Raw genomic sequence first — 11,189 nt, 5'->3', positions numbered from 1 at the left:
CCCCCCCCCCCCTCCCGGTTTCAGCAACCTGAAGACTGAGGTGTGGACAGGACGCGAGCGAGGCGGTTGACTTGGCTGAGTCAGCTCCAATGGGGGCCGGTTGTGACCCGGTCTGACCCCGGTTTGACCTTGCAGTGACCTTTGACCTCTCCGGTCCTGGCTCTCCACCTGCTCTGCTGCCTGGGTTCGGGAACGCTCCGCCCTGGGGCCCAGAACGAGCCAATCAGAATGAAGAAGAGCCGCAGCGTGCTGTCTGTGACTGGAGAAGAGGTGAGAAGGAGAAAATAAACAACCAGGGATGTACTCGAGAAAATCAACCTACTTTGTCACTGTGTTTCCGTGAGAGTAGATGCCAGACAGAGCAGACTGTGCGTGTGTGTGTGTGTGTGTGTGTTTTCTTGAGTGCTTATGATGACATACAAACCTTGTGACTTTCACACATCCAAGGCTCCCTTTGTTCTTGTCGTCGAGGTCTGTGGACGCACTCAGAAGTCAGAGTGGACAGTCTGTGTCCTCCAGCCTCCACTCACAGTGTGAACCACTCACTCAGTCATAGTCCTATATGTAAATGAGCCCCAGCTAAATGAGTGCCCTATGTAAATGAGCTATTTTCTTTTAAAGGTAACGTCTTGGCTGAAGGACATAATACCATGCATTATTCAAGCGATCTTTTATTGATTATGCTGAGCGGGTGCCCATTTGTTTGTGTACTCTATGTGTGTGTGTGTGTGTGTGTGTGTTTGTGGATGTGAGCATCTTTCCACATCTGGGTCTGGACGACATCAAACGCAGCATGGAAGCAACACGGCACTGTTGCCTAGCAACTGCTACCATTCCCCTAGTGTTTTGTTGCTACGGTACTGCAGTGCAGATCAGCCTCTAAGAGCTCAGTCTATAGAGGCCTTATCCCAGACACATACACGCACACACGCATGTAGCCGAACACATGCACAGTCATACACGTATGCAAACACACACTGATCATTTATATTGTGGGTTTTTTGTGGAAGTTTCTTCACTCATCTGAATTTGAATATGGCAAAACAACATGGTTTGGTGAGTGTGCCAAAATGTTTATTATAAGATACACGGTACATTTTTGTATGTGTCTCTCACCTCCTTTGCCCCTTGTCTCACAGGGCAATGACACAGATATAACAGGTGCTGGGGAGAAGGCGGAGTCATCTCGGTACAGCCGATCCTATACGTCTGGGGCCACATTAGGGGCTGAGCTACGCAGAGGGAGGAGCAGAAGGCTCTCTTCTAGTCTCCAGGTACTGAAAGGAAGCACAGCCACATTAACCTGCTTGGGGCCCCGGGGTAAAAATTAGCTATAGGTCCTCATTAACACCCTCCTTCCCCTCATGTGAACATAATATTAATTTTGCATGTTTTTGCCCATTTTACAACAAATTGTATATACAAACCATTTAAGACACAACAATAGTAGGCTTAACGATTTTGAATGTATGATTCCTGGGGATCCACTCGCTTCCCTGAATTCCATTCATTAATCCCCTTAAAGATTTTAGTATGACAGAATAAAGCTGCAATAATCAATATTTTCATATTGACAATAGATCAAATGACTGTGTAATGTGAAAAAGGTCTCTGTTAGTGCAACTTTAATGTTTTGTTTTTGCAGCAGCAGGCTACTGTTTTAAGGGAAATACTCCAACTTAACTACAACGTTACCAACCAGATGGTAAACATAGTGGATCATTTAGCATTCTGCCGTAACTGTTGGATGTGTAAATGTTTGCCCTATCAAATTGGTGATATCATGTCATGTCATTTGTTTACGTCTTGTTTCTGCTGCAGCCAAATGACTTAAAAGGAGTTATTGCAGGAATCTGGTCATTTAATTTCATATTGCATTTAAATGAATAGAAACCAACGGTTGGCTGCAATGACAAGATGTACAAATGCAAATCTAAACTCTCCAAAAAGCAAAATTGGTACGTATTGATTGTATTGAAAAGCACTGAATGCTGTATAGTTACAAAGCTAAATGTTAAACACACTATATGCACAAATTTGCAATTAATCAAGTGACCAGCTGTTTTTGGGCTCTTGTGTGTCTGTAAATCTGAGAGACTGATTGTGCTGTACACCTGCACAGCAACTGGTGACTAGCATCATCTACAAACCCTTTCTTCTCACTCTACAGGTACCCTGCTGGCTCCGCCCTCGAGACCGCACACGTTCACCAGAGGTTCTGAACAACGTGTCGCGTCCAACAACTCTTCCCCTCCGCATCCCGCCACGCATCTCCATCACACAAGCAGACTCCGACAGGTTTACAGACAATTTAACTTTATTTCAAACCCCTGATTTTACTTCTCAGGAACCTTTGCAGGATATTTTATTTCTGTCTCTTCTAAATTGTCAAACTTCTTCCTCCTCTCCTCGCGCTCTAGTTACGAAGCAGAAAATGGCTTGTCACCAGGTCACACCCCAGTGGGTTCTCAGAGTCCAAGCCTCACCCTGCACACCTCCTTTCCCCAGGGCCAGAGAAGAGAGTCCTTCCTCTACCGTTCCGACTCGGACTACGACATGTCGCCCAAGGCGGTCTCACGTAACTCCTCCCTCGCCAGCGAAGGGTGAGACTCATGATGAAAAGAATCAGTGAGAGGGGAGAGAGTCTGTATGTGTGTACCCATAAGTTTGCAGGAGAAATGGTGCTATAAGTATTTGCTTCTTTTCCTATTTGCAACTCTGTCTCTACCTCTCTCAGACACACAGGCGAGGACTTCATTGTCACACCTTTTGCTCAAGTGAGTCTCTTAATACAATGGTTTTCTCTACTGCAGATTTTTCATCATAACACTATACATTGTGTGAAATGTGTCACAATTCTTCCAGTTCCTGCAAATAGCTTCTCATTCATTTTGCATCATTTGACCTGCTGGTTAAAATGGTTAAAAGTATATTTCTTTGAGGCTAAATCCTGTGATACTGTGTTATAATTTAGGTGCTTGCCAGTCTGCGATCAGTACGGAGCAACTTCACCATTCTTGCCAACGTCTCCACACCAACAATAAAGTCAGTCCCAAATCATTGTCCTAAAAATACAGCTACTTACCATTATTAGCATGCATCTAATGTCACATTCGTGCACACACATTCTGTGACGACAGTTACATCATTAGGTTTGGTACAGTCGTCGTAGTCGTACTTGAACACCGGTTCTCAACTGTTCTAGCATCTGATCATCAATTCTAGAGCAGCTCAATGGTGGAATGATTTGAAATGCAGATTATTATTTTCCAATTTCTTTTTCTTTATTACACGTTATATTGTATTGGATGAAGCAAAAAAACAAAACTATCTATCAAAAAAATATCTTTTTTTCTTTTTTTTGTTCGCAATGTTCCATTCAATACAGATTTATTTATTCCTTTAATGGCAATTGTATGCAGTAACTCGCCACCCAGATATACACACATACAATATAATGGAAAAATAAAATCACAAAACTAAAACCAATCAAGTTTAAAAAACCGTGCAACTGGTAAAATTACACTTTCAAAAGATACATAAGGTGAGGAAGCTGTTGCTTGCTTGTTGTTGCCAACTGAATTCAGTCGGCAGTTTTGCTCGGTCTAACTTTCTGTCGTGTCCTCAGGAGGTCTCCTCTGGGTGGAGTGTGTGTCAGTCCCAGGGCGTCACTATCAGACCAACAGTACCAGCAGCTCGCCCTGGACACATTAGAAGAGCTGGACTGGTGCTTGGACCAGCTGGAGACCATTCAGACGCACCGTTCTGTCAGCGAAATGGCCTCCACCAAGGTACGCATACATCATTTAGCAAACCAGTCCAAACAACATCAGCAGGCTAATTTTGGCTCATCATAAATATATCAATACCAATGCACAGTAGAGGTTGCAAATAGAAATTACAGTATAATTCTTATGGATTTTAACACATTTTTTAAACATGTTTAGCACCTTTCCACGATGTTGCTGTTATGCCACCATTGAATTGCATTGAACATAAACACTTATCCCTCAAAAACATGGAGAAACGGCACATCATTGACTCATATCTCTGCTTTGCTCTCATTCTGCCACAGTTTAAGAGGATGCTGAACAGAGAGCTGTCCCACCTGTCAGAGATGAGTCGCTCTGGTAACCAGGTGTCTGAATACATCTCCAGCACCTTCATGGGTGAGTGGGACCAGAATCTGATTTCTGTCGACGTCACATTTATGACCTTTGCTAAATAAAAACAATAAATCCTTCTACGTTTGTGTTTGTTCACCAATTTTGTAGACAAGCAGAACGAGGTGGAAATCCCATCTCCTACTCTGAAAGAGAAATCTATGAGTCACATCACTGGAGTAAGGAAACTGTCTCACAGCTCCAGCCTCTCCAGCACTTCAATGCCTCGCTTCGGTGTCAACACAGACCACGAGGATGAGCTTGCCAAGGTCTCGTTGTCTGTCTGTTTCTTTCTCTGACTCATGAAATAAGTTGCATAGATCAATCCCTGCTCAGACTTTGACTGTGCTCTGTGAACACTGATAATATTTTATCTCTCAGGTTTTTGAGGGCTCTGTAGAGTCTTTTCTTATGCAAGGTCTTGTTTAAATAGTGGCTTATTGGTTGCTTCCAGCAGTGTGGAGATGGTATGTGTGTGTATGTGTGTGTGTGTGTGTGTGTGTGTGTGTGTGTGTGCCCTGCACTTCTCTTGTTTTAGTGATTTACAGCTGAGGCTTGTGCAGTGTCACAATGAGACTGAAGTGGGAGGCTTCCTGTGGGACATGCATTTGATAATGTACAGGGTTTTCTTTTGTGTTTTACTTCCTACTCAACACCAAGCCACTTACAGGTTGTTGGGCTCATAAAACTGAAACAATGTCGCGAAAAGAAGGAATATTTTGTTATTCCTTTTGTCTGATTCCTCAGGCTTGGCGCCTTGTTGTTTTAATTTAATCCAGTCCGTAGCACCAAAGAGTAGGATAGAAACCATCTCTTCATTTAGCAGTACATAAATCAGCTGTAACTATGCTACATATACTGTAAATAACAACAGCTACTCAGTTCTGCAACTGCAAGCTGTGTTATGAGCTAAACGCTAACATCAACAGGCAAATTAAAATGACCTCATTGTGGGGCTGAATGTAAAGTTAAAGGAAGTGATCATTCCTGCTGAAGGTAGCATGGGTATTCCATGGCATCCATACAGCCATACCTTTAAAAAATGTGTTGTGGTCTGTCTTTATCATTAGGAACTAGACTAGTCAGTCAGTCAAAGAGGTCACACGTATTTTCAGTACATCTTTGGACACCGTGACGCATACGCTGAAGGTTATTTTGAGTTTCTTGAGAGGGATGTCTGCTGTGTTCAAAAGGCACCAGACCTCTGGTGACAGAAGCCCTAATCACAGGCAGCGGTGTTAAACTTGAGCTGGGCGACATAACAATAACAATAACAATATTTTGTCACATTTTTCCTTGATAATAGGGAATGTTATCACTATTTTTTAGATGCATTAATGCATTAAATTTTCCTACTTGTGTTGGATCACTTCTAATGTTTGTCTGAAATAATGTAGGGCTTATTTTTATTGATATGTTCTTGATTAATCAATTCTTAATGAATTTGTTTAGTCAAACAAATTACTAAAACCCACAGTGAGATATTCAAATGGATTTTTTTGTCCTACAATCAGTCTGAAACCTGAAGGTATTCAGTTTACTATCACAGAGGACTAAGAAATCCAGTAAATCTTCATATTTGAGAAGCTGGAACTGGAAGTAATGATTTTACATAGTTATTTTTAAATGATCAACTAAAATTTCAGCTCTAAGGTAATTGATTGGCTGGTTCAGTTTATGGATTATGCCATTGGTTTTGTTGCTATTCTCAGTTAACTATGTTAACTGGACAATGTTGTGAATAACAAGTTAAATTAAATGATAAGTGTTCCATCCATAACGTTGGTTTATTGTCTAGCCCTGTGTTAAATTCTGATGCGCATTTAAATAATGTATTGATGCCCTCTGAGCACCCTGATAGCACCATCTCTGCTTTCAAAATGACATGCATTAGCCTTTAATGACGCATTTAGTGGAATAAGGCTTTTAATATTTTTATTAAAAATGTTATACATGTCTGACTCATATTATGTTTTGTCTGTGTGTGTGTGTGTGTGGTGTTTGACCAGGAGTTGGAGGATCTGGACAAGGGAGTTTTTAACATATTCAGAGTAGCAGAATTCTCCAACAACAGACCTCTCAGCTGCTCATGTATACCATCTTCCAGGTAAAACAAAATGAGTGCGAATGAGTGGGATGTGTGTTTTCTGTGGGATCTTTCTCACCTGAAGTGTTTGTTGGTTTGCTTCGTACATGATGTTCTCCCATCGGAAGTGTGTGTGTGTGTGTGTGAAGTTTTGGTCCTCTCCTCCCTCAGTCAGGAGCGAGAGCTGTTGAAGACGTTTCGTATCCAAGTCACACCTTGTCCTTACGTGATGACCCTGGAGGACCATTACCATGGAAACGTAGCGTACCACAACAGCCTCCATGCTGCAGATGTCACCCAGTCCACACATGTCCTCCTCTCCACACCTGCTCTTGATGTATATTGACACGCACACACACGCACACACACACCACACACACACACACCACACACAAACACACACACAATACTGGATGGTTTGTGCTCGGAGGTGGACAAGGCATCCCCTACTTGTCTTTGAAAAATTCTCATTACTCTGTCTGGCTTGACAAAAATAAATTTTCTTCATAGATAACAATTAAATGTGGCACAATAGAACTTTATTTTCAACCAAGGCTGGGAAATGATTGTGGCCTAGCTCAAGGACATAAATAAATATTTAAAAAGTCACATGGGAAACACAACTATGGATTAAATTTATCTGTTTATTTAAAGGTCAAGTGTGTAACATTTATGAGGATGTATGGCAGAAATATTATTTCATAGTAGTTTTTATTGGTAGTTAATCTCCTGAAATTAAGAATCGTTGTGTTTTTGTTACCTAGAATGAGCCTGTTTTTAATCTATAGAGTCCACCATGTTGAACCGCCATGTTTCTACAGTAGCCCAGAATGGCAAACTAGACACTGGACTCTACCGTTTAGTGGCTAGATGCACTGAATCCTCTTTAAGCATTGTTTTAAATGTAATGTTTTAATTCACGCCAACTGACAACAATGTGTTACTAAGTCACAATCTGCATTCTACAATTTTGAGGTACTTCAGGTACTACTTGAGTATTTCCATCAAACATTATTTACTTCATAATTTTACTCTAAACTACATTTTGGATCTATTATTGTACTTTTTACTCCACTACATTTATTTGAACACATTGGTTACGTGCTACTTTACAGATTCAGATTGTTAATACAAAATGTAAATCTAATAAATTCTGTAAAGTTTTATTATGTATTAAGCTACCCAAGCAGAAGTTAAAATTAGCTCCACCTTTACTATCTGCAACATTAAACGGATGCTTACACATTAATGTATCACTAATTATAATCCAGAAAACTGTCTACTTATAACTTATATTATTAAAATCATGTTTTACACATATTCTCAATATTCTAAATACATTTAAATATTAATACATTTTTCATTTTCTCTGATCTTTTCTTTCCCTTTTTGTCCCTTTCAGGCCGCCTTTACCGACCTGGAGATCCTCGCCGCTCTGTTCGCTGCAGCTATCCATGATGTAGACCACCCCGGAGTCTCCAATCAGTTCCTTATCAACACCAGTGAGTGCACACACACACACACACACAAACACACACATAGATAAAGATAAAACTTGTCTAGATATTTGCACAAAGTGTGTTAACACCCTCCTCCTCTGTGCTCAGACTCAGAGCTGGCCCTCATGTATAACGATGAGTCAGTTTTGGAGAACCACCACCTCGCTGTGGGCTTCAAGCTTCTGCACCAGGAAAACTGTGACATCTTCCAGAACCTCACCAAGAGGCAGCGCCAGAGTCTTCGCAAGCTTGTCATCGATATGGTCAGAATATTTTCTACCACATCTCAGATACATTATACCCTAACCTTCAGCTTCTCTATTGGATAGCAGCACTGAGAATCATCATTATTTATCATTTGATATGTTCAGATTTGATGGTTTTAGACAGCTCTCATGTGGTTTCCAGGATGTGCTATTTTATATTCTGTGTTAGTTAGTTCTTACCTGTGATTTTATTTAAGATGAGACAAGTTTGTTTAATTGTGATTTTTTTTGCTGTTTGTCCATAACTTGTTACTGCCCATCTTGACAAGGACCCCCTTAAAACAAGACAGGTTTTGATCTCAGTGAGGTTTTATTAGTCAAAATAAAACTAAATATCTATCCTTTCAAATAAAAACCTTCAACATTACAGCCAAAACTCCCAGCTTCTCTGTGATGGACTCAACAATGCACAATGAAGCTCTCTGTGTGTGTTTGCAATACAGGTTTATTGAAAAGTGCTCTTTGTCTGGAAGCTATATAACTAACAAAAAGCCTGTATTTGTCAGACGAGGACAGATGGTTAGGTTGGATCTTTGTACTTCTTCTCTTTGTCTCACTGTCTTGATGTGTGCAGGTGTTGGCCACAGACATGTCCAAACACATGACGCTACTGGCGGACCTGAAGACCATGGTGGAGACCAAGAAGGTGACCAGCTCGGGTGTGCTGCTCCTGGACCACTATACAGAACGGATACAGGTAACCTGTCTGGCTTCTCACACAGAACCAGGGTCAGTGGCCTGAAATCTGTTTACTATGCTGTGTGAATATATAGTTACATGTACTGTACAATGTGTGTGTGTGTGTGTGTGTGTGTGTTTAGGTGCTGAGGAACATGGTGCACTGTGCAGACCTGAGCAACCCCACCAAGCCGTTGCCGTTGTACAAACAGTGGACGGAGAGGATCATGGAGGAGTTCTTTCGACAGGGTGACAAGGAGCGTGAGAGAGGGATGGAGATCAGTGCCATGTGTGACAAACACACCGCTTCAGTGGAGAAGAGTCAGGTAAAGCTCAGTCTCTCTCTCTCTCTCTCTCTCTCTCTCTCTCTCTCTCTCCCATCCACTTTAAATGTGTCATTGTTAAAACAGTGGATCCAGAATGATGTTTGAAGTGTGTTTGGATGTGTTACGTGAATTCTCTATCAGAACACAAGCTCAGGGATGCTTTGAGATAAATAATAATGTCAACATGCTCACAGTGACAACGTTAACATGCTGATGTTCAGCAGGTATAATGTTTACCATGTTTACTATCTTAATTTAGCATGCTAACATTGCCGCTTAGCTCTTAACCCAAATTACAGCGGAGGCACTAGAATAGAAGTTGAAAATAATCACAATACATTCTGAGAAACCGAGGAAAAGTCAGAGGATCACAATCATCAGTAGGATTCATCTGAATCTTTCAATCTGGACCAAAGAGCTTGGGCGACAGACAAACCGAACACTGCCATCCCTCGAGCCACGCTGCTAAAAATCCATGTGTGTTTGTCTGTGTATTGCATTGTTACGGGAAGAGACAAACTTTTGTTAGTTGTTCAGTACTTTAATTGTCCCCCAACACAAAAAACACTTCATGAAACTGGCAGAGAAGCTTGGAATGACTTAAGATAAATGCTGGCAATCATACAATCTTTTGTTTTAGTTTTTTGGATGCACGTATGACAAATGCATTTCTGTCTCAGTGTCCAACTGGGAGCCGCTACAGTCATATGCCTCTTTTAATAACTATGATGTTAAACAGTGACATGTCAGGCTTGTGGTCACTGCTTCTATGCTAGGCTAAATCTTTTTTTTCTTCTTCTTCTTCTTTTTTTTTAGATATTTTGCCAGTTGGATTTCTCTGTACTTTAAAGGAATATTTCAGTTGGGAAATATGATTTCTTTCCAAGAGTTAAATGAAAAGATTGATACCACTCAGGTCAATATGATAGATTTAAAGCCGGCAGCCGTTAAATAACCGCAACAGCTAGCCAGGTTCTGTCCAAAGTAAACAACTCAAATTAAACACAACAAAGGTGCGAAAACAACAACAAGTTGTGATTTTACCACAAGGTCCCAGTAAAACTGCAAATCATAATTTTCAAACTATTTAAACATGAGATATAACGTGTTCATTTTGTCACCTTTGGACTGTTGTTTTCCCATTTCTTGTCTTTATGCTAAGCTAAGCTAATTGACTATCATTTCATCTTACCGTCTCTCTCAGCGAGAAAGCAATTTCTTTAACATCACCTATTATCGTGGCCTCAGGTGTGATTCTTTTTCTTTTCTAGGTGGGTTTCATCGACTACATCGTTCACCCGCTGTGGGAGACGTGGGCCGACCTGGTGCACCCAGATGCCCAGGAGCTGCTGGACACGCTGGAGGAGAACAGGGAGTGGTACCTGAACACCATGCCCCAGTCTCCCTCACCTCCCCCGGACAGACACCTACAGCACGACCGCTTCCAGTTCGAACTCACCCTGGAGGACCTGGAGCACAACAACCACAACCATATAAACCTGAGGAACAGCGGCGGGAAAACCATCTGCGATGATGGCGCCGCAGACGAAACGGAGGATGGCCCGGCGGAGCTGGAAGGGGAGGAACAGAACCATGTAGGAACTGAGAAAGAAGACGAGGAGAATCACAACAGCGAACAAAACGGACTCCCAGATGAAGAGGAGGAAGAGAGTAGAGAAAGGGAGGGAGAAGAAGAGGAGGAGGTGAAGGAGAACGCAGAGGAGGAGAAGGAGGAGGCGGAGGAACACGGAGAGGACCAAGTAGAAGAAGAAGGAGGGCAGACAGATGAAATAGAAGAGGAAGTGAATGATGCGGCGGAGGATGAGGAGACTAAAGAAGAGGAGGAAGAAAATGAGACAAATCAAGAAGGAGAAGAAGAACAGGAAGAGGGTGACGAGGAAGGACAAAAGGATGAAGAGGAAGGTGCTGAAAATGAGGAAGGAGAAGGCGAGGAAACTTTGGAAAACGAAGAGGTAGAGGCGGTAGAGGAAATGGAAAATGAGGAGGCAGAAGTGGAGGAAAATGTGGAAGAGGAGGAGGGAGAGATGGAGGAGAAAGAGGAAGAGGAGGCAGCAGAGATTGAGGAAAATGTAGAACCAGAGGAGGGAGAGATGGAGGAGAAAGAGGAAGAGGAGGCAGCAGAGATGGAGGAAAATGTAGAACCAGAGGAG

At 41.9% G+C, this 11,189-nt stretch overlaps 1 protein-coding gene across 1 annotated transcript; it reads left to right on the top strand.

Annotated features, from left to right (window-relative positions):
• The first annotated feature begins 14 nt into the window (after window positions 1-14).
• On the top strand, window positions 15-10,995 carry LOC118327009 (cAMP-specific 3',5'-cyclic phosphodiesterase 4C-like). The gene is given in 18 exon segments (XM_035660174.1): window positions 15-270; window positions 1,173-1,274; window positions 2,171-2,298; window positions 2,421-2,603; window positions 2,738-2,777; window positions 2,975-3,045; window positions 3,629-3,791; window positions 4,076-4,169; window positions 4,275-4,432; window positions 6,173-6,248; window positions 6,251-6,270; window positions 6,425-6,586; window positions 7,652-7,751; window positions 7,857-8,011; window positions 8,589-8,711; window positions 8,836-9,018; window positions 10,290-10,726; window positions 10,902-10,995. Coding segments are annotated over 18 exon segments (2,331 nt in total). The 5' UTR covers window positions 15-228.
• Window positions 10,996-11,189: the final 194 nt, after the last annotated feature.

The sequence above is a fragment of the Morone saxatilis genome, unplaced genomic scaffold, assembly GCF_004916995.1.
Source record: "Morone saxatilis isolate NCDOM2014 unplaced genomic scaffold, NCSU_SB_2.0 Contig17, whole genome shotgun sequence".
Taxonomy (NCBI): Eukaryota; Metazoa; Chordata; class Actinopteri; family Moronidae; genus Morone; species Morone saxatilis.
Note: the sequence above shows the minus strand (reverse complement) of the source record. Positions and strands in the feature narration are given on the sequence as shown.